This window comes from Dipodomys merriami, unplaced genomic scaffold (assembly GCF_024711535.1).
Source record: "Dipodomys merriami isolate MVZ:Mamm:240054 unplaced genomic scaffold, mDipMer1.0.p SCAF_41, whole genome shotgun sequence".
NCBI lineage: Eukaryota > Metazoa > Chordata > Mammalia > Rodentia > Heteromyidae > Dipodomys > Dipodomys merriami.
The window spans coordinates 2,020,754-2,044,189 of NW_027205715.1; the positions used below are offsets into that span (position 1 = coordinate 2,020,754).

Consider the following 23,436-nt stretch of genomic DNA (forward strand, 5'->3'; position numbering starts at 1 on the left):
GAGTAATTTTCGCTGTGGCTTGAGAATCCATACAAGTCATCATGATCAGTAAAATTTCTCTGTCTGCATAACCAGTTGTGGAAGGAATATGGCTAGGACGTACAAACAAGGACAGCAGACAGAGAAATGAGAAAGGACACAAAACCTAGACAAAGGAGGAAATTTATAGCACATCTTAGAGTTCATGTTCACCAGCATCATAAATCAAAATTAAAAAGGGTACCTATGGAGGTTGCTCTGCCCTTCAGGTAATCAAACTGTCCTAGGATGGTAAGGACATCAGTTCTGTGTGAATGATTGATGACACCTGCCACCAACCTCATAGTTCCCATAGCACTTGGAACTACAGTAGGTTTGGGAATGGAGAAGGTTGTTGCTGTAGAGCAAGGATGGAAATACCCATCAATTATCCAGACTGACTCACTCTGAACTAGGCAAGGCAAGTGTCCCCAGGCACTGGGGAAACTGTGAGAATGGTTCCTCCAGGGACTCCCCTAGAAGGCTCCCCAGTTATTTCTGTCTGAGAGTTTGCTTCCCTTCTTAGCAGCTTTAGCTAGGACGCCTAAGCTCATCTCTAAAGCGCTTTTCTTTTGATCTTTGACATATTGGAAGATAGAGAGAAAATAGTCTAAGATCAATGACTAATGCACTTGATCTCCATCTCTTTCTCCTTCCCTCCCACTGTTAACACACCTGCAGGTCTGTGCCTGTACTGAGGCTTTCTGTTTTGTGAAGCTGAATTATGTAATTGCTGTCCCACCCTGGACACCTCCCCACTTCCATGCCAAGCTTGTTTTCCCAGTCCAGCTACGTGATTTAGCTGGGGAATGTTTGATGGGAAAAGCGAGGAAGTTCAGCTGCTCTATAGTTTGTTTCTCCCTTATCTTGGTAAATTCAGTGCATAATGAGGGGTGGGGGCAGGGAAGGAAGGGTGGGAAAGAGAAAAAAGGGTAGGGTGTTCCTGTTGCTCTTTCGGTGGCCATAAATTTCTATGATACAAACCTCCCATAAGACTTCCAATTAAGGGGCTGGGAAGGTGGCTCAGTGGTAGAGCGCTTGCCTTGCATGCATAAGGCCCTGGGTTCGATTCCTCAGCACCACATAAGCAAAAAGAAAAAAGCCAGAAGTGGCGCTGTGGCTCAAGTGGCAGAGCACTAGCCTTGAGCTGAAGAGCTGAGGCATAGCACCCAAGCCCAGAGTTGTTCAGGCCCCACGATTGGAACCCCCCCGCCCCCCTCCCCCCTGCCAAAAAAAGACTTCCCATTCACCTTTCCTCTATCTCCCTCTCTCCTTCCTTCTTTACCCCCTTCAGTCTTTTCTCAAATATAACACCACTGTCAGACTGTCATTTTAAGGATAGAGAAAATATGACTTTCTCCACCATTTCCTTACTCTTTCTTCCCAGCGTATTTTTGGCTGGTCTATGAAAGCTTCATAATGGCTTTTGTCTCAAGTTGTCCTAAAAAACATAGCTAGTTGCAGTTTGTTCTATAGATCCTCAGATATTTGATGGCAAGAATGTGTCACTCATGATCTGAAGTATGGCATTATGTACCAGCTTCCTTCGGAAAGTTCCAAAATCATTGGGAGGCAAAAAAGGAGGAAAAGACCCTTTCATTCTTGAGTTTAATTTAGCTTTTTATTTTCACAAATATGTATTGAATTCCCCAGATCAGAGGGTAATTGGGGAGGAGTTAAATAACCACATGAGTTCGAGTTTAGAACTAAAACAAGGGTTTAAAACAGTGTCTTCTCAGTATTTTTCACATCATTCAAATTAAATATTAGACTTTGCTCACTAGGAATCAGATTTGAAGGAATTTAAAAGCATTTGATAAAAATAAAAATAATACTAACTAAATCAGAAATAATTATCAGACAGTTGTGTTTTTGTTTTGCTTTTGTTTTTGTTTTTGCTGGTACTAGGGTTTGAACTCAGGGCTTCATTGTTGCTCTGCTGGTACTCTCCCACTTGAGCCACACCTTTAATCATGCCTGTTTTTTTGCTCATTATTTGGTGATGGAGTTTCACAGACTATTCTGTGCAGGCTGGCTTTGAACAGTGATACTCTGGATCTCAGTCTCTTGAGTAGCTAGGATCACCGGCATGGCCCACCCCACCTGACTGAGGCAGTTTTTTTCACAGCTATAGTCATACCTTGCTGTGGCATCAGTTTTCATTCAAACCTCCATAAGCACTGTGCTGTTGAGCAGACGTGTGTGCTATTGAGACAGTAGAATCTTCTGACCTGTGAGACAGTCACCACGTGTTTCAGCCACCACGCAGTTGTTACCTGCCTGTCACCTCTTACTGCCATATTCTGCATCTCATGATACAGTCAGTGTACTGTGACCATCTGACATTCTCACCATAACAGCACATACGTTCAGTACTAGAACTAGACAGAATCTTCTCCAGAAGGCCAGATGCAGGATATCTTTTCCCTGTCAGAACCTCTGATCTCTGTTGCAAGCATTCATCTCTGTCATCATAGTACAAAAGCAGGCATAGAAAGTTTGCTGGACCGTGCGGCCTGCCTGGTCACAATAAACTTTGTTTACAGAACATTGGCCAGTGTGGATTGGGTCCACCAGCTGTGGTTTGCTGATCCTGCTTCCAAAAAAACAAGGCATGCCGGTAGGTTTAAGGGCTGGATCAATCACAGCAGGCGGCGCTTAGAGTGACCACGGTTAATTTGTGGGATGCTCCACATCTGATCCACAGCAGATCACTAGGACTCTTTGTTTTTGACTGACCCGCCTATCTCTTGTTAACTCCTCCCACAGTTCTAACTAGTGGTTTATCACGCATCTTCGAAGATAATAGGAAAGAAAGAGGAAGATGGCCTTGTCAATCCTCATCTATAGTCTGACAAGAACTCAGCATCTCTCTGTATCAGAACTGCTACAGACTTTTGCCTCATCAAATTGAGGGAGTTACTATTTCCATGCTGTAAAAACAAATGGACAGGTCGCTGTTATTTTTCCCACTTTTGCTGTCTAGTACTGAGTTCTTCTGGCCTGACTTGGTCCTTTGTTTAAATATTAGTCAGGAAAAGGTTGTGTATGCTTCAGCACTTTGGCAACCCAGCCTTTTTGGCTATTGTAAACTTCTGTGGATCTTTTATTACTGCTTCATTATACGGAATGAATGTGTTTCTTTATCCCAAGTTCTCCCTGTATCCTTTTCTTGGTCTTAGTTCAAGTGGATGTCTAGAGTGCCAATAATAACAAGCCAGCATCCCTGCCTGCCCCTTCCTGTTAAGAGGAGGCAGACCGCTGCCCTGTGCAGGTTTTCTGCGCATGCTAGTTAGGACATGACAGCTAGTGGGTTTTAAGTGGTTGGGAATCAAGCATAACATCTGTCTTTTAAAGTTTCATCTCAGTTTTGGTAAGTGTTTCCTAGTTCATGTAAGATGTAGACCCTCACTCATCAGGATCTGTTTCTGTAATTTCTGTAGTTTCTGTGATAGGATTTGCAGATGAAGGCTGTAACGTTCTGGGTGAGACAGATCAGATTTTCAATTAAAATTGTCCTGAAAGTGTAGTGGTCCTGTGTGGCTGAGTGTATCTCCCTTCAGTTCTCAGGCTGACCTAGCTCTCCCACATTTAGCCCATCAGAATATTTTCTGTCAGAGTGTTATTAAACTGGACATGGGAATGAACATGCTTTCCTTTTGGCTTTTTAATGCATGTGTACCTGGGAAGCAAATAGAGGAAAGGAGACTGCAACAATTCAAGCTTCATCTCTTTACTACTGCAAGTGGGTACTTACTGGTCTCCTCCAAGAGCAAAAAGATGTCAAGAACAAGGTTCTGTAGGAAACGGACTCTCTGACAATTTACTTGCCCCCTGTGACAGAGTGACAGCCCAGGGTTGTAAGAAAAAATGGATACATCTATATGAACTCTAGAAAGACTTCTGATTTCATCAAACATCACATGGTTAAAATCTCCAGTAAATTACAAAAGTCTGGTCCAGATCAGATTGCAGTCAGATGAAAGTCCCCCTCTACGGTTGTGAGAACTTGTAGATCCTTTTGTGTTGAGCTAGATCAGGTTCATTTCCACTACCTTGGAATTCTATTTGGAAGAAACACACTTAGTTGACAGGTTGAACTTCAGGCAGTTTGTCAAAGTGAGGGTAAGTAAGCATAGCTTTAAAATGTGTGAAACCAGACTCAAGATGTAGATAATTAAATTAATGTATAGCAGAAAGGCATAAGCACAGGAAGGAAACTGAGCTCCCTGTTCTAAATGAGCTGCTGTCACTCTTTCCTGGCACACGGATGTCTAAACTCCCAGAATACAGAACTCACAGGACCTTTGCTATCAGATTGCCCCGCCCTTTATTTTTGTGGGAAGTGGCCAGTCCGAAAGAGGCAGTGATAGCTCAATTGATAGTCAGTTCAGCGCAGGATTAGGACTAAAATTTCTAGTTTGGTAATCTTGTCCCTACAAGCTGTCACTGTTGGCTTAAAAAAATAGCTTTTTTGAGGTACATTTCACATATCTGTAACTCACTCATCTTTCTCTGATGAACTTACCAAGGTATACAGTTATTATTATCAGTCAGCTTTAGATCATTTGTATCATTAATTATGTTTTTCTGTCACTTACTTACCTTGCAGCCTTAGATAACTACTAACCTATGTTTTGTCTCAGTAGATTTATTTTTCTGAATGTATAGTATAAATGAGTTCTATGGTCTCTTCTTTCTGTCTTGCTTATCATGTTTGACATTCATCCCTTTAGTAGGTGTTAGTAGTTTACTGCATTTTGCTTCTGGATAGTGATTCTTCATCTAGAGATAACATATTATATTTATTTCTCGTCATGATTATTTCACACTTAGATTGCTTACGCTTTAGACTGTTAGAATATTGTTGCCAGTGACATTCCTGCATTGTTGTTCACTGTTTATGTTTATCAACTCCTCACTCAAAAGGGACTTTTTCCTTCTCTGTGGCCTATTCCCCCACCTTTTTTCTCCACATCTGGACAATAGAGTTCTCTCCCAGACAGCAGTTAAGGCTATTATCAGTGTTTGGATAAAATAACCATTGGGATTAGTCTAGAGTAAAAGGCTTGTTAACCCATTACTAGTCTCTTATGAGAAATGGTTAGCCAAATGCCCTCCTTCTTCATAGACAAAATTTAGAGGAATTAGATTTTTCAACTGCAGCCAAAAAACATTTGGGATGGGCACAGGGAGGTATATTGTTTATGATGGTGGATGGTATCATCAAGTTAATTTACAATATTACAAAAACAGAAACCTGGTGATTTCCTCTCAGCCTTAGGTAAATGGATTTAAATCTAAGGCACCTTATGATCGCCTAAAAGGAAAATCAGCCCCTTTGTCAGTCTTTTTCTATGTGGTGAAGGGAGACATTCATCCTTGGGTGTTCAAAGGCATCATTTCATCGTGCCTGTGAGAAATAAAGTCAGTCATTAGAGTGTCACACAAACCCCTGTGTATGGCACAAGGAGACAGGACATTGCTCCTGTGTCCCCTGGACTCTACCAGCTACTAGCTCAGTTCTAGAATCATACCGTTCCCAAAGTAAGTTCATGCCTCTAGGCTTCACATGTCACTTGTCAGTAGTGGTGCAACAAGAGGTAAGACAGGCTCTGTCACATACAATTCAAAACCCCGCCCATCCCTGGTTCCATTTTATTGGTGTCTTTCTATTTCCTACCATCCCCAGAAATAGACTCTCAGCTTACCATCTCTTGAATACTTGATAACCTTTAGCTCCCCTTGTCAGTGTCAGTTTGGGAAGATGAAAAGGTTCTGAAGGAGTTGGGAAGGTGGCTCAGTGGTAGAGCACTTGCCTTGAATGCTTGAGGCCCTGGGTTCGATTCCTCAGCACCACATAAGCAAAAAGAAAAAAGCCGGAAGTGGTGCTGTGGCTCAAGTGGTAGAGCGCTAACCTTGAGCTGAAGAGCTGAGGGACAGCACCCAGGCCCAGAGTTCAAGCCCATGACCGGACCTCCCAAAAAATAAATAAAAAGAAAAAAAGAAAAGGTTCTGAAAATGGTAGTGCAATGCTTTCACAATAATGCAAATAATTAAGGTGACAAATGTGCAGGCTTAATGTATTTTTATCATCATTTAAAAACCTTTCATATTTTAAATTAAAAAAACTATTTAAATTAAAAAACTATTTCATTTACCTATGATGAAAAAAGTGAATGTGTGGTGTTAGATGTTGGGGAATGTTGTCCATGGGAGAAGGGAGTAATTGGAAAGAAGCACTCAGGCGGCTTCTGATTTCAGGTTTGTGTTCTGTTGATGAAATTCTTGGAGCTATAAATATAAGAGTTGTATATGAGAGTTACACCTCAGAAAATAGTCAAATGGGGGCTGGGAAGGTGGCTCAGTGGTAGAGTGCTTGCCTTGCATGCATGAGGCCCTGGGTTCGATTCCTCAGCACCACATAAAGCAAAAATAAAAAAAAAAGTAAAAGGAAAAAAGCTGGAAGTGGCGCTCTGGCTCAAGTGGTAGAGCTCTAGCCTTGAGCTGAAAAGCTGAGGGACAGCGCCCAAGCCCAGAGTTCAGGCCCCACGACCAGGACCCCCCCAAAAAAGAAAATAGTCAAATGATGCTGATCATGGACCCCAGAGCAGAACCACAGACTCATGTTTTTTCTGAAGGTAGGACCTGCAAGTTAAAAATCCTCCTTGCAAGTTTGTGTTAAGATCATCAGATCTCAATAATCTTCTTCTAAAGGAAGAGGTGAATTCTTCAGTTCAACCCTTGGCAATAAATATTTCTTACCAAAGAAGCCTCTGACTTCTTTGAGTCACGATTCTTCTGCTGGAAAAAACACATGTCATCATTGTTGAGGTGCTGAGAGAGTAAAGAAAGCAAGGGCATTCAGAAATGTATTGTTTGGCATTCTCTATTGGAACTGTTATTCTAATGTGTTGTAGGGGATCCTTTATGAGTATTTAGCTGGAAGAGTGGAAAACATTTTTTTGTTTGAAGCTCTCAAAGGTGGCAGGTGCTAGGACCTGGTGGAATTCTGGCAACTTCAGGATGAACCATCCAGTCCTGGGCGTGGTGCCTTCCAAGCAGGTTCAGAAAAGCCAGTTCTGTTGTAGTAAGCTACTTGCGCTCTCTTTTGGCACTTTCCCTCCCATCTGCAGGATTTCCACAGCTTTTCCACTTGCTTCTGAAAGTGGAAGCATGTTCCTGGCAAAGGCTATCTTGGAAGGGGCAAATCAAGGCCTTGGAGAAGCTCTGGGAGGCCTTCTTGGAGGAGGTGGTCAGCAAAGAGGTGGAAGGGGAGCGGGAACAGGGGGAAATATCGGAGGGATCGTTGGAGGAATCGTCAATCTTATCAGTGAGGCCACAGCAGCTCAGTACACCCCAGAACCTCCTCCCACCCGGCAGCATTTCACCAATGTGGAGGCCTCTGAAAGTGAAGAAGTCAGGCGGTTCCGGCACCAGTTTGCCCAGCTGGCTGGACCAGACATGGAGGTGGGTGCCACTGACCTGATGCACATCCTCAACAAAGTCCTGGCCAAGCACAAGGATCTGAAGACTGACGGTTTTAGTCTTGACACCTGCCGGAGCATCGTATCTGTCATGGACAGTGACACCACGGGGAAGCTGGGCTTCGAAGAGTTTAAGTACCTGTGGAATAACATCAAGAAATGGCAGTGTGTCTATAAACAGTACCATCGGGACGGTTCCGGCTACCTGGGAAGTGCTCAGCTGCGGGGGGCTCTGCAGGCAGCGGGCTTCCAGCTAAATGAACAGCTTTACCAAATGATCATCCGCCGCTATGCTGACGAGGAGGGGAGGATGGACTTTAACAACTTCATCAGCTGCCTGGTCCGCTTGGATGCCATGTTTCGTGCCTTCAAATCTCTGGATAGAGACGCAGATGGACTGATTCAAGTATCCATCCGAGAGTGGCTGCAGCTCACCATGTATTCCTAAAGGGAATGCTGAGCCGTCAGGACCACCACTGGAGGCCTGGGCTCCCCGAAGCCTTACCCTGCCCTGCTGGCTACATTGCAGACACCTCACGCACAGCCAGCCCTCACAGCCCTGCACAGTTCTGAGCATGTGCAATGCTTTGTGGCTTAATTAAAGCACATTTTTCATGAAAACTATCCCGCATGGTTTGTATGTCAGCTTTTTAAGATACTGGATTTGTAGTGACTTCTAGATGTAATGAACAGATATGGGGCGGAGTTCAAATGGAATAGGTTTTCAAAAGTTGTTGCTTGTTTGGTGAATGAATTCCAAAGAGTTAGAAGTCTATTATGATTGTTATTTGTTAATAACAATTTGTTGAAAATAATGAAATCCTGGAATAAATCAAGAAAGCACTTTGTGTGTGTGTGTGTGTGTGTGTGTGTGTGTGTGTGTGTGTGTGTGTGTGTGTGTGTGTCTGTGTCTGTGTCTGTGTCTGTGTCTGTGTGTGTGTATAGGTTCAAAGTCTGGTTTTCTCATAATTTCATATCTGGTCTTTCCATTATAAAGAAACATGAAAAGTGCTCTCTAGGAATCCTACTTTACTGTATATAGGTTTAGGTTCAGAAACATGAAGTTAGGCAATTTCATATAAGGATAGCATGCTTTAAATGACAGAGCAGCTATCTCTAAGCCTAGAATTCTTCCTTCCATTCATTCTGTAGCAACACCAACATTTGGCTGTTTGGTATGAGTTTTGCTTTGTTTTGGTAAATTTGTAAAGAGAATGGGCTATTGAGGAATCCTGAGATCTATCCCTAGTTGAAAAGCACCTTTGACAGCCTTAACGCTTACTTCACACAAAACCACACCTGCCCAGCTAACACTGGCCACTTCTTGTCATGTCTTGCCCTACCTCAGAGCAAGGAACGTTCTTTCGCTTATCTTTGGAAACTGTAGACAGGGAAAGCAAACAAAGAAAAACATATAAATAATAATGAGTTCAATGGAATATAGCCCAGCCTAGAAAACAAATAGCACTGACTCTTCTCTGCCCTGGCTGCAAGTCAGAATCATTGGGAGAATTTTTGTATTTTGATTTATTTTTGTTAGTCATGGATCTTGAGCTCTGGGCCTGGGCACTGTCCCTCAGCTCTTCAGCTCAAGGCTAGTGCTCTATCACTGGAGCCACAGTGCCACTTCCTATTTTCTGGTGTTGTTATTGGAGATAAGAGTCTCATGGACTTTCCTGCTCGGGCTGGCTTTGAACCTCGATCCTCAGATCTCAGCTCCTGAGAAGCTAGGATTACAGGCATGAGCCACCGATGCCCAGCTAGAATTTTGTTTGTTTGTTTTTGCCAGTTGTGGGGCTAGAACTCCAGGCCTGGGTGCTGTCCCTCAGCTCTTCAGCTCAAGGCTAGTGCTCTACCACTTGAGCCACAGTGCTACTTCCATGGGAGAATTTTTTGAGCAAACTAGTAACCATGTCCCACTCAAAAGAAGCCTCTTCAGCAGGGGAGCACAGAGAGGACTGTTCCTAAGCTACCCTGGAGATTGCAAGTTCTGCTGTCTACCCAGCACTTTCAGACCTGTCTCTGCCATACCTGAGGCCCAGCAGGAGAGGTCACACAGCAGTGTTCAGGAAGAAGTCAGGAGTGGTCATACCTTTCTTGGGTAAAGCCCTTGGTATGATGTTATCATTTCTTTTATTAGCATATGTTAGTTGTTTTCATCTCCATCACCCTTCTTCCCCTCCACTCCCGCCCCGACCTTCTTAATGTAATTACAACAGGTTTAATTGTTCTCTTTTCATACATGCAGACTACTTCAACCACCACTTCAGGCCTGGTTTTGCAGTGTTGATCCAGGATCCCCATATGAATAGACTCAGCAGGAGAGCCTGCACTGAAACTAGCTACCCACTAATTAATTGGTTTCCATCTCTTCTGCTGATGTGTGTATGTATATATATATATACACACACATACACACATACATATACACACACATATATATGTATACATGCATATATATGTGTATACATGTGTGTACATGATATATATGTATATATATGCACACACACACGTGTGTGTGTGTGTGTGTGTGTGTGTGTGTGTGTGTGTGTGTGTGTATGGGTTCTCTGCTCCAGGCTACTTTGAAGAATCTTCCTGAATTTCAAGATAAATTCTTCTTTCCTCTTGGACTCCTTTAGAAGAAGGTTGTGACCTGTGGGAATGATGCAATTGCATGTTGGGAATCTCTGAAGGCCTGTTAGAAATCCAAGGTGAAATTGGGAGAAGTTGGCATAAGGCTGCTGTGTTTCCTGCCATCGCCATCACAGACTATTTATGAAACACCATAGGCCTGTAATTCTCAGGTGAACCAAGCACACAAAACACATCCACTTTCCTCAGGGGACTTGTGACTTCACTTGGTCTGGAAAGCTCCTTAGACCAGGTGTGGTTATATAACCCTGTGATGGTGACAGCGAGCATGCATTAATATCAGCTGCCCTGTTAGAGAATAAATCCAAGAATCTTGACAGGCATAGATGGGTGTAGAAGAATAGCCAGGAAAGGGAGAAAGCTGCCAAGATGTTTTTTTTTTAAAGTAGTTAGAATGTTAACTTTATAATGTAACTTTTCCACTTTATGGTTGTTGGAATGGCAGTGTGCAACAAATATACTACAAATGTTTTATTAAAGGAAAAACAATCCTTTCACACCAGGAATGGTATGAAGTGTTTCCTCCATTTCTCAAGGTGAAGAATACCTGCTTCTATGACTCTCCCAGTGTGTATGTGTGGAAGAGTATGCTGAGCAGATGCACAGTTCTCGCCTGGTCTCCTTGAGTTTGTAATTGAGACCCTCAGTCACTGAAGTAGATAGTAGAAAATTCACTCAGTCTAGATTTCTCCACGTAGATGACTCTTTGGCATTGTGTAGAACCAGGAACCTAGCTCCTGGTTAAATGTCTTTATTGTCCTTCAGTATTTCATGTTTTTAAAGCACATTTGTGGTGTCACTGGAAGTGTTAATCAACAACTTTTTAAAATGTATACAGCTCTGTATGGAGAATTATTAATAGTCTAAGATGAAGATCTTTGTTGAATCTCTGTCACTAAAAATATAGTCAGTGGAATAAATTAAACCTCATAAAATATGTGAAGGTATATCACTCACACTTGTACATTTCAGAATAGCCCATAGAATTTTGGAAACTAAGTTTATCTTCATATAATCTACTAAGTTCTATCACCTGAGTAATACAGGAAAAGAAAATATTTGCTTCATCTAAGAGTAGCCAACTTACAAAGACATTCAAATTTTGAGTATCATTTACAAGGGCAGCTTTAAAGAATTTTTGAGTAGCACATGTGTTTTCAAAAATAGTAGGATTGTATGACTGCCCAGATCCGGGGGAGTGGCACTTAAAACATACTTGTAAAGCCAGGTGCCAATGGCTAGTTGCCCACAGTCCTAGCCACTCAGGAGACTGAGATCTGAGGATCAAGGTTCAAAGCTAACCCAAGCAGAATAGTCTAAGGAATTCCATCTCCAATTAGCAAAATCCTCAAGGAGAGGCATGGTTCAAGTGGTAGAAAACCAGCCTGAAGAGCTGGTAGACCTGAAGAACATGTAGACCTGAGTTCAAGCCCCAGTACTGGCAAGCGCGTGGGCACACCCATCCCCCCACTAAACATTTGTATTGAGGCACCTTAAGGGTATTAATATTTAATATGCATCAAATTTGAACGTTCAGAATTTGCTTTCCAAAATGCTTCCTTGCTGGAGGCATGGCTAAGATGGTAGAGTGCTTCCTTAGTAAGCGCAGGTCAAGTTCAAAACCTAGTATTGCCAAAAATGAAAACAAAGAAAGAGCTTACTTAATGCCAAGTATATTAAAACAGCTTAAATCCCAAGAAAACTGGCAATATTCTGAGGCACATGAGTACAAATAAACTCTTAATCAGAATACACAAGCGGACAGAAACCTTCTTCCCTGACTTTTGGATGACTGAAGATTGATTGGATTTGTAGTGTCTTCAAAGACAAAGAGTCTTTTGTTGTGGATTGATGACAAGCAAATTCTGTTTGATGTAAACATTTTCAAAATGATTTGGAGAATGCTGATTATCTTCCAGCTAAAAAGATAATATTATACCAGAGATAACACAAAAGAGAAAGAGTCCCTATACTGGAGAGGTCAATATTGAGAAATAATCAAAACCGTATCCTGAAATGTTGCTAGACTTAAAACACAGAGTATCTGAATCCAAATGAAAAATGATGAATAAATCCTCTGTGGAACAGCTCAGGAAGACTGGCACCTGAGAATTCCTCCTGACATTTCCAGCAGACAGTGTCTGAACAAATGACCTAGAACTTCCTTCTGACCTTGGAAGCCAGTGTGATCTCGCTGAGTGATTGACAGATGCTGGAGGCCATGGGTTCACCATGGCCCCACACAGCCATTCTTTTCTGACCCTGCTGACCACTGGGAAAGGACTGAGGCTCACGGCATGGATCTACAACAAGGCTCTAAGCAATTCCTTGCTCCCATTTCTCTAGATAGAGTTATGATGATGAGTTATGATGGTTTGGTGGTATAGGTAACATTGGATGTCTCACAAGCAAGACACAACCTAAAATCAAAGGAGGGTTCCCAATCATCCAATCAGTCATTGTAACTTTAGAGCCCACACATCATTTTTAGATCAGTTCTTTAGAACTCCTATTTAAGATTTCTTAGTGGAAAAGGCCAATTGCCGTGGGGGAATGGTGGCCCACGTAGGCAATTCCAGTTATCTCAGAAGCAGAAATGGGAAGATCAAGGTTAGGTTTGAGGCCAGCCTGAGCAAAATAAATTAGTAGGACCCTATCTTTAAATAAGCTGAGTCTGGTGATACATACTTATGAATCCCAACTCTTCAGGAGGTATAGATGGGAGGAAGACAGGCCAGGCACAAATCAGGCACAGCCACACCTTTGGGGGTGTAGCTCAGCTGGTAGAGTGCTTGGCCAGTAAGTGCAAGGCCCTGAGTTCAAGCCCCATTACCACACACACAAAAATATGAAAAACAGAAGAAATTTGTCTTTGTCGCACAACATAGCTATGTTTCATTAAACACCTCTCTTCTCTGAGGCTTCTTGGCTATGGACTGCAGCTGGTGGTGGTGCTTTCCCTGGTATACCCACTAGTCAGTCAGACTGTAGACGGAAGGGGACATCCTGTTGAATATAAATGACACCTCCATAAAGTTGATTAAAGGAAGCAGGAAACACTGTCTTACAGGCTAGTTTTAAGACAATGATGGAATCAGATGACCTGAGTTTTTAATCTTGGGAATAAAACTTGCTGCTTTAGGGAAATCTTGAAATCTTCATTTCTATTTTCTCTGGTGGAAAGGTGAAATTAAACTATTATTCCTTTTCATTTCCTCCCTCCAGGAAGGTAAAGTAATATGGTGAAAGTGATTCATGATTTTTTTTATTGAATCTTTATTATTTGAAAGGCTTATGAAAACTACCAATTTTTTTTTCTCGTAAAAAGTGTATATCCTGGGCCAAACCTGGTGGTTTATACCTGTAATCTCACCAACTCAGGAGGCAGAGATGTGGAAGATTGTGATTTGAGGCCAGCTCACCCTCACCCCCTAATAAAGAACCAAGGCCCTACCTGAAAAATAGCAAAAACAAAAGTTGTAGACATGGCTCAAGTGCTGGAACCCCTGCCTAGCAAATGTGAGGCTGAGCTCAGACCCCAGTACATACCATGCACCAATAACATGCATACAAACAGTATGTTATTTTAAGAACCCCCTAGACTCCACCTTCTCTTTCCCAAGTTTACCCATGACACCCCAGTGAGGAATGATTGCCATGGTATTTAAAAGGGATATTTAAAGTAAGGATCTGTGAGTCAAGAATGGTGGATAAGGATGATGAGGGAAAGGCTGTGTGCTAGGTGTCTATGTGCTGGGTATGGGAAGCACTAGCCAAGTGAAGAACGCTGTCCTTACCTGGGAGGGAGCCTCGGTGTAAGCATCTCGGCTTAATCCTACTTGGGGTTTCATGCTTTTGTTGATGCCAAACATTGTTTGTTAAATTGACACATTAAGTATTTAAGTATTGCATTCACTTTGTGGTTACTGGCTCACAGTTTATCTGGGAATTCATTCCTTAAAGATTTGCTGCCGAAATGCTTCTCACATCTGAGTTTCTAATCATTGTGCTGGTTTACAATGGCCTCCTTTCCCTCCTCCTCTTTTCTTTTCCTCTTTTCTTCCCCTCTCCTCATGCTCTCTCCTGCACTTTTTCCTTTCTCTTTTTAGTTCTGCTGTCTCTTCCTTCTGTTCTCCCTCACACGCATTCTTTCTCTTTTCCTTTCTCCCTTTGTTTCCATCTCTGTTTCCACATCTCTCTCTTCTCTCTTCTGTCTGTCCATCTCTCTAGTTATAAGCTCTTATTCTTGCATTCTTCCAGTATTCCTGTCTAGATGAATAATTAGTGTGCAAGAAATCCTTTTTTTTTATGGTAAAGGAAATGCCTCCTGTATTGCACAAACTCCTATGCTTCATTTTCCTTGGCTTAAAAGTTCAGGCTGGATGTGGTAGGTAGCTCATACTTATAATCCCAGCTATTCTAGAAGCATATATAGAAAGATCACAGTTAAAGACACCAGGCCTGGGGAAAAAGTGGTACTCTTCCTTAACCAATCAAAAGCCTGGCATGGTGGTACACACACACACACACACACACACACACACACACACACACACACACACACACACACACATACACACACATATACACACATATAAATGTGTCAGATGCATGTGTGTGTGTGTGTGTGTGTGTGAGTGTGTGAGATCTCAGTAAATAGGATTGTTGTCAGTCTCAGACACAAGTGAAACTCTATCTAAAAAATAATTAAAGTTAAAATAAAGTACAGAATGTTCTGGGTCCTGATGCCTTCAAGGAGCTCCTGTAGTTGCCCAAGTTTTGTCCACCTAACCCGGATGACTGCATATTAAGCCAGAAGCAAAAAGAATTAACTTGCAATGAATGCCTCCACTGGCCCTTTCTCCTTTCCTGTCTATTCTGTGAGTGGAAGGTTGTTCAGAAACTCCTCATGACTCTTTCATGGTGTTGGCTGTGCTACCAGAACCACTTTAATGCTGGAGTGAGTGTTTTGATCCCCCTGCGGAAGAAAGTCTTAGATCCTGCCTCCCAGAGGAGGCTGCGCTCAAGAACCCACCCTGTGTGTGAAGATCCACTTTATATGGCCTCAGTGATAAGATGTTTAGTTATTTGTTAAAAAGGAGAGATATCGCTCTTCCTTCCCATCAAGCCAGGGTGGGCCCCTGGCTTGCTGTTCTGTACCAGTAAGAACTTTTCCCCAACAGGTTCAGTGCTGGGCGTGGAGCTTTGAGTATACTTTGTATCTCACCTTGTGGTGTGCTAAAAGTGAGCTAACCATCAGCTTTCCTGATTGATTTCTCCTTTCCTTCCACAGAACAATGATGGCAGCATCGACTTCCGAGAGTATGTGATTGGCCTGGCTGTGCTGTGCAACCCTGCCAACACAGAGGAGATCATCCAGATGGCATTTAAGGTATTGTCAGACCCACTTGCCCATTCCCAGTCATCTCTGTCAACAAATGTTGACTCTAAGTGTATTATCTGAAAAGCCAGTGGACCTGTCACAGGAGCGTGTAGACCCGCTATGACATGAACAGGAATAATGTGATTAAGTCCATTATTAAATTGAGAATTTAAAAAAATCAAACACCACCACAAACATCCATTTAAACAAAAATGGGAGCTGCCTGGCAAGACTGACAAACAGGTGATTGAGCAAATTAGCTTAAAAATTATTTCTTTTTTGGCTTCATGTCTGAAGCCCTGGAGTCAGGTTTATAAATAAACACCAGTTGTTGCTCTTCACCCTAATTCACTCTCTGGAAAAGTCTGATCTGCCCTTCATTTCTCATTCCATGTGTCAGAGATCCTTGAAGGTCATTGGGCTGATAGGATTTATTTTGTTGGGGGGAGGGGGGTAGTCAGGTGAACCCTTGTCCTAAACATCCCAAGTTCTTACCCTGTGTCATCTTCCCAGAGTAGCAGGGCGTTTTCACAGCAATGGTGACTGGGAGAGTTGGCATTGTGCTGCTTCCGATGACATTCCTCACCTACAGGGGCACAGAGGAACAGAAGACTACATTGCAAAGTGAAGTAGGGGAGTAAGGGAGTAGGTCCATGTAAATGAGTTTCAAGCTGATGTCATCTCTCCAGTTAAACAGAAGCTTCATCTGCTGGTCTTGCGAGCTATTCTTCTGCCTCTTGTACAGTCACGTGATCTCTTTGCCTTTCTCCAGCTTGAATGCTGAGGACTTTTTTTCTCCCTGCTTCCCACTCTGACCCCTTCCTGATGGTCTTGGAGAGCACTGTGATCTCTCCCATTTTCTAGAGACTTCTCTTGTCCAGAGTTCTTTCTCCTGCCTGCCTTAGAGTCCACCAATGATAGTATCAGGGACTTTTTTGTGTTTTGTCATATCAGTAAGAGAGTCGCAAGGTTACTTGTTATCTTGTTGGCTTAAGCAGAGTTAGCTAGGCTTATAAAGAGCCCACCTCGTTGATGTTTAGCAGAAGGTCATAAAGCAAGGGCCAGAAATGTTTCAGAAGTTTCAAATCTTCATTTTTTATAGACTTACTCATCATACAACCTAAAATTACACACATAGCTAACTTATTCCAATCTAGACATTTATATTCCAGTTTTGGGTTTGCATGTGTAATGATAAGTTTTGCTAAGCAAATAGTCACTTTTTGGTTTACCAATGAAAGACTTGATAGAAAACTTGCCCCTCCTCCATCACAGTAATTACTGTTTTTAAAGAAGTTGTGAGAATTTTGTCTAGCCTCGACCTTGGTTTGAGGATGGATGGGAGGCAAGGAGAAAGGAAGACTTACAACTATAAATAGCAGTTTTTTCCAGTAAGGCAAAGGTCATGCTCTATGTTCATTCCTTCCTTAATTAATTAAGGTTTTCTTTCGTAAGACAAAAATCTCACTATATAGCCTGGGTTATTCTCTATTTAAACATGTGGCTCTCCTGCCTCAGCCCTCAGTGCATGAATTATATTCATGCACTACCATGTCCAACTATCATTGGTATTTTTAACCAATATAAGCTTTATGCTTTCTGGGTTGTCTTTTATATTTTTAGGAATACTTTTACATATGTTTAATTTTTATTTAATGTTTTCCTTTTGCACTATATAGGATTCTATACATTCTTCTCTAGGCTACCACTTCATTTTTTTTTATTGTCAAGGTGATGTATAGAGGGGTTACAATTACATAAGGTAATAAGTACATTTCTTGTCAAACTTGTTACCCCTTCTCTCGTTTTTCTCCTTTTTTTTTTGGTTGTGGGTCTTGAACTCTGGGCCTGGGAGCTGTCCCTGAGCTCTTCAGCTCGACTAGTGCTCTATCATTTGAGTCACAGCGCCACTTCCAATTTTCTGGTGGTTAACTGGAGATAAGCGTCTCACAGACTTTCCTGCCCAGGCTGGCTTTGCACTGCAATCCTCAGATCTCAGCTTCCTAAGTAGCTAAGATTACAGGCATGAGCCACCGGCACTTCCTATTTAACTTCCTATTATTTTTTATTTCACCTTCATAGTGACCTTTAGAGGTAGAATGTTTGTACCTCAATTTTTTAGTTGCAAGTGACAGGACAGACTCATGTGCCTTAGTGGAATTAGTTGGGAGGCCAGGGAGTGGTCTGAGACTTCTCAGAACTCACAACCTGTTCCCTGCTCCCCAGGAAGGCTCCCAAAGAGCTTATTCAAGCCTTTGGGGCAAGATACATTATGCTCTCCTCCCATGATCCTTTGTACTCACTCTTGATATCATCCCTCTTGAGAGTCATATTTCTTTCTTCCACTAAACAGGACAGGATTTCTCTCTCTCCTTCCCTCCCTCTCTCTCTCTCACACACAAATAGTCACAGTCACAGTAGACATTAGAATTATGAAAGAGTTTATTATCTAAGATCATTCAATACCACCTATGCACGGGGGAGCTCACATTTATTTTGTCTTTCCTTTCAGCTCTTTGATGTCGATGAGGATGGCTACATAATGGAAGAAGAGTTTACCACTATCCTGCAGGCTTCTCTTGGGGTGCCTGACCTTGATGTCTCTGGTCTCTTCAAGGAAATTGCCCAAGGGGATTCTATTTCCTATGGTGAGTAGGCAGTTTGGCTCTTGGTTTACACAGAGGGCATCCAGATGATGAATTGAAACACAGAAATGTTTCTCTTAAATAGTACAAATAATAGCAATAATGAAGGTGGTGGTGCTAACAGTATTGTTATATGGCAGTAGGAGCTAATTATTGAGGACTTGAGCATGAAGCACTCCTCTGAACATTTTGTATATGTGAACTTACTTACTCTTTGCAACAAGCCTATTACCCATATTTCCTTTTTTTCAAGAAGGGTACTCATTATTTGATTGAGTACAAAGAAGTTAACTTTCCTATGATCATCCAGCTAAAGAATGCTAAGCAAGGATTCAAAATCCAAGGCAGAGGCCAGGCATGGTAGGAAATAGTTGTAATCATGGCATTCAGGGGGTAAGGCAGGAGGATTTATGAGGGTTTGAGACCAGCCTTGGCTATATAATGAGCGACGTGACCTGTGTCCAAAATAAGAAAGAAATCCAAGACAGTTTGGCTTTAGAGCCTGTATCATTGTTACCATTGTCTCCTGTATTTGCTGATGGTGTGGCCAGGCAACACTGAGTAGCATTGAGCAAGTTGGGTTGAAGCTACAGCCGGCTATGGACCAGCAGTAATAACTAATCATTTTATCTCTGTTCTATTGTAGCCATGTAGGTAAGCTTTAACATTCACCACCTCCTAGCAGCCCTTGGGAGGAAGGCCATTACTGACAAAATCCTGTGGTGCCATCTTGAGTCCATCCATTAGTGACTGGTGGACCTTGGTCTTCTGAACAAGTTTCCTAGGGCTGAAGGAGGGTGATTTAGTTTCCATGCATGCACAGGGGAGAGGGCTAGGTGGTTCCTTCCTGCCTTAGCTTCAACTTCATCAAGGAAACCAGGCTGGCTTTATCCTCTAACCTTCTCCTCTGACTGAAGGGTTGTCCCTCTTGGCATTCAAAGGGTTTTAGCCAGTTATCTTTCATGGAATGGGAAGAACAGACAGTAAACCCTGTCTTTAATTACTGTCATTGTGGCTGCCTAATATTGTCTTTAAGATAATTAAGTGCCTGGGGCCCTTAACCAATTGAGTTAGTTAAAAAACAGGCAGGATAAAATAGGGAAGTGTTTGTACTGGCATGACTCTTGATAAATCCATGAGTACTAATTCTCCGCTGACTATTTTCCCCTCATAAATACTCTATTTCAACTACCAAATGGTGAAAAACTGGAGCAACTATTTCATTGGAAAATAATACTAAGTGATTTGTAGCTAGCCTTTCTGTGATTTTTTAGAGAAGTATGCTTTTTAAAAAAGAAAAAAAAACTTCAACCCTTTTCTTTTCAAGATATACAGAACGTCTCCCTCTCCCATTATCGATTCCCCTCCACTGCCAATCTAGTGGGGTATTGTTTGTTTGTGCTGGTATTGGGGCTTGAACTCAAGCCCTTTAATACCACTGAAGGTCTCTCACCAATGGGAAACATTCTGTGTATTCTGAAAAGAGAAAGATAGAAGGTTTTTATTTTAAAGCATATTTCTTTTTAAAAACACTTAAATTGGTAACAGTAAGGCTAGCTATAAATCACTTAGTACTATTTTCCATTGAAATAGTTGAGCTTTTGAAAAAAGCACTGTGTTGAAACAAAAGTCCTTGGTTTCACTAGATCAACTCTCATGCTCAGTTGTCTTGCAAAAGTGTCCCAGAAGTCTTCTTTCCCATATAGACATAACACTGTAGAAGAGAACACACACACTTCAGAATTGAGAACAGCACCCTGTATTTGGAACACCAGCTTACTGGAGACTTGGCATTCAGTCCTGATACTGATCAGCCTTCTATACCCATCTCCTCTCTTGATCTAAAACATTTGAGATGTAAAGCAGTCTACTCCTCAGAGGCCTTGTGATATGATTAATATGTACACTATATTAGCCATTATTGACTATAAACCCCGGCTCAATTTTTTTTATTTTTTATTTTTGCCAGTCATGGAGCCTGAACTCTGGGCATAAGCACTTTCGCTGAGCTCTTCAGCTCAAGGCTAGCACTCTACCACTTGAGCCACAGTGCCACTTCTGGCTTTTTCTGCTTATGTAGTGCTGAGGAATCAAACCCAGGGCCTCATGCATGCAAGGCACTGAGCTCCTTCCCAGGCTCCCTCGCTTAACCCTCCTCCCCCCGGCTCAATTTTTCAAGACTGGGTCTTTCTATAGTAGAGTTAAGATCTAAAATAATTTTAAAAGCCATCATAGACAGCTATTGCTAAAAATACCTCAAAAACATCAAATGGACTAAGATTTTAATCTATAGCACAGTGAAGTTTTATAAGGTGAACATTTGTATAACCTTCATCCCATCATTCATCTATTCCTGATAGACTTCCATTTTTGTTTATTATGAATAATGTTGCTATGATCATTCTCATACTTGATTTCCAGAACGCACTAGACACAAATCACCCTAGGTGACATACCTCATGATGGAATTTAGGAACCCTGGAAAAGGCATATTGTCACCTGGACTAGTGAATGCAAAACCCATCTTCCAAAGTGAGCTTACAGTTTACATTCCCACTAGCCATGTTGGAGCTGAGCGACAGAATTTCACAATAATTGTATGTTCAAGAATGTTTGGTATTCTGCATCATGAGCAAAGCAGATCCATCCCAATTTATTTGATTTTTTTCTCTCTCTCCTTCTAGAGGAATTCAAAAGTTTTGCCTTAAAACATCCGGAATATGCTAAGATATTCACAACATACTTAGACCTTCAGACATGTCATGTATTCTCACTGCCAAATGAAGCCCAGCCTGCTCCTTCCATTCCAAGTAATAAAGTCAGTCCTGAGAACCATGAAGAAAGTCCATCAGACAAAAAGGATGACTGAAAGCCATATTGCCATGAAGAACACAATGTTGTGGGCTTGAAATTATGCAGGCATTTGTTGATCATATTTGAAATGTCTGTTGAGCAATAATGTCTAAAATGGAAAGCTCTTTTTTGTAAAAATGATAGATTTTCTTACTAAAAATGCTTTTATTAATTTGCACATATTGAGTCATATTCCTTTTCCACTTGTTATAATGATGTATTGGTCTACTGAGGATAATGCTGCTTATTTCTTAATGAATATTTCTAATTTAATTGGCATAACCAAAGGAATACCTCGGTCTTGTTATTTACTGGTCAGCATTAATTGACACTGTAAAGAGTTTTAAAATATACTTTTAAATTTACTTTCTTCTTTTAAAGAACACAATAATAATATTATTTTTCTCTAATCCTTTCCCTTTCTGGGAAAATAAGAATCTGAGAGAAACATTTCAGTTTTCTTTTTATTTCCACAGATTTCTTTTTCCATTTAAACTTTGATTTCTTGGATCACTGGATCTAGAAAGGAGGGCTCCAGTCATAGATGAGGTTTTGCAATCATGTATTTCCCTCCCACACCTCTCTCTGTGTTTCTCTGTCTCTTTCTACCTCTCCTCCCCTTCTCTCTCTGTATGCTGGTCCTGGGGCTTGAACTTAGGGCTTTGCACTCTTGCTCAGCTTTTAAAACCAAAACTGGCACTCTACCACTTAAGCCACAAATCCCATCTGTCATTTTGCTACTTAATTAGAAACTCAAAGACTTTTTGCCCTGCTAGCTTTGAATCTCTATCCTCCAATCTCAGCCTCCTGAGAAGCTAGGATTATAGGTATGAGCCACCAGCACCCCTCAGGACTCATTTCTCTTTAACTTGTATCTCTACTCCAGGTTTCCTTAAACTACAGAAATCATATGGTTTTACATAAGCTACAGAGTTGGAGCTGTGTTTTACAGATGACTGATGCTGTGGCCAGAGGCAAAGTGGGAATTGCCTTATTGAAGGGGACATTGATTGCCTAATGAGAAAATGAATTGTTTGCCACACAATTAAATTTAATTTGAGTGGATGGTTCAGAAGGTAGCACCTGCCCAATAAGTAAATCAGATTTGTTCTATTTATATAGTTGTAGTTGTAGCATTAATATATTTTACCATCCAGAAGGAAATTTTGTTTCATGTCCTCTCAAATTTTAGAGATGATCTAAAATATCTACATGAAATCAACCTATCACTAAACTCCAGGGAACCCAAAAAAACATATAATAAGTCAAGGCCATAATTTATGGTTCTGGCAGGAATCCAACAGTAACTTTTTCCATCTAGATCAAACAATTATTTCCCTGACTTGCTGCTTTTATTATGTCTCATGCCTACATATTGCATATTGTTAGTATCATTTATGTTGGAGATTTTGAACAAAGAACCCAACTCTTTGTTTTGTCTGTCTTTCAGAATGTATTAGTGATTCACCCTCAAGCTAGTATTTTGAAGTCATTTTTGAAATTGAAAAGGCTCATGAGAGTTGGAGATTGTACCTAATGGAGTTATTATTTTAAACTTGTTTTACTTATTAGCGGTTAGTGTTCTAATTTAATGGGTAAATGTGTATTTAGATCATTGAATACCAGAAAATTTCCTCTTTAAGTATGTGTAATTATTTGTGTTTTTTTTTTAATGTCTTGAAGCATTTAAGAAATTGTGTGAGAGGAGCTGGAATAATTGCATAAGTAATTCATTATAGTAAGTAATGTTTATAATAATGTTTGTCATATGCAGTGAATGTATACTCAGGTACCATGATTTTTTTTAATCATGGAAAAAATAACCACTTATTAAACCTATTAATCACAGAAGAGTAGCACTGTAAATTAAAGGATTTCTGTGAGGTTCTTAAAAATGACCTCTTTGTTCTTCTGGTTTAAAACAATGTTTTATGCACTCTACTTCCACTTCTATGAATGTAATATTCCTATGTTATGATTGCATTGCTGAATAAACAAACAGTATATAAAATTCTTGGCAATTAAAGAAAAATTCCGATCTTGCCATTTTGTCTCAAATATACCCGTTTTAATATCATGGATTGAATATGTTTTTATTCATATTTATGAATTTGATTGTTTTTATTTGCATTTAAGCTTTATGAAATGTCAGACATGACTTTGATCTAATGAAAAGTCAGATTTTACCCATAGTAGCAGGAGCCACGATTCTTAAAGAGCTGGACTTGGCATGGTATGCATGTGAAATAATACACACTCCTCAGTGCTGCCGCAGAGCACACTATGATTTTCTGAGGCAATTTTCTAAGACTTAAAGTGAAGAAGGAAGCTCATAAATTAGTTAAACGTACTATGGTGCTAACTTGGAGGGAAAGTTACTCTTTGAAATAGGAACTAC

At 41.1% G+C, this 23,436-nt stretch overlaps 2 protein-coding genes across 2 annotated transcripts in view; both read left to right on the forward strand.

Moving 5' to 3' along the window:
- Positions 1-23,115, forward strand: part of Lpcat2 (lysophosphatidylcholine acyltransferase 2) — a 60,367-nt gene extending 37,252 nt beyond the window's left edge. Inside the window, exons 12-14 of the mRNA XM_069992318.1 lie at positions 15,451-15,549; positions 18,053-18,188; positions 20,870-23,115. Of these exons, the coding sequence (XP_069848419.1) occupies positions 15,451-15,549; positions 18,053-18,188; positions 20,870-21,054 (420 nt within the window). The 3' untranslated portion in view covers positions 21,055-23,115. The remainder of the gene's footprint in view (positions 1-15,450; positions 15,550-18,052; positions 18,189-20,869) is intronic.
- Positions 7,135-8,099, forward strand: Capns2 (calpain small subunit 2). The gene has a single exon (XM_069992319.1). It carries the CDS (start codon positions 7,195-7,197, stop codon positions 7,951-7,953), a length of 759 nt encoding a protein of 252 aa, XP_069848420.1. The 5' UTR covers positions 7,135-7,194; the 3' UTR covers positions 7,954-8,099.
- Positions 23,116-23,436: the final 321 nt, after the last annotated feature.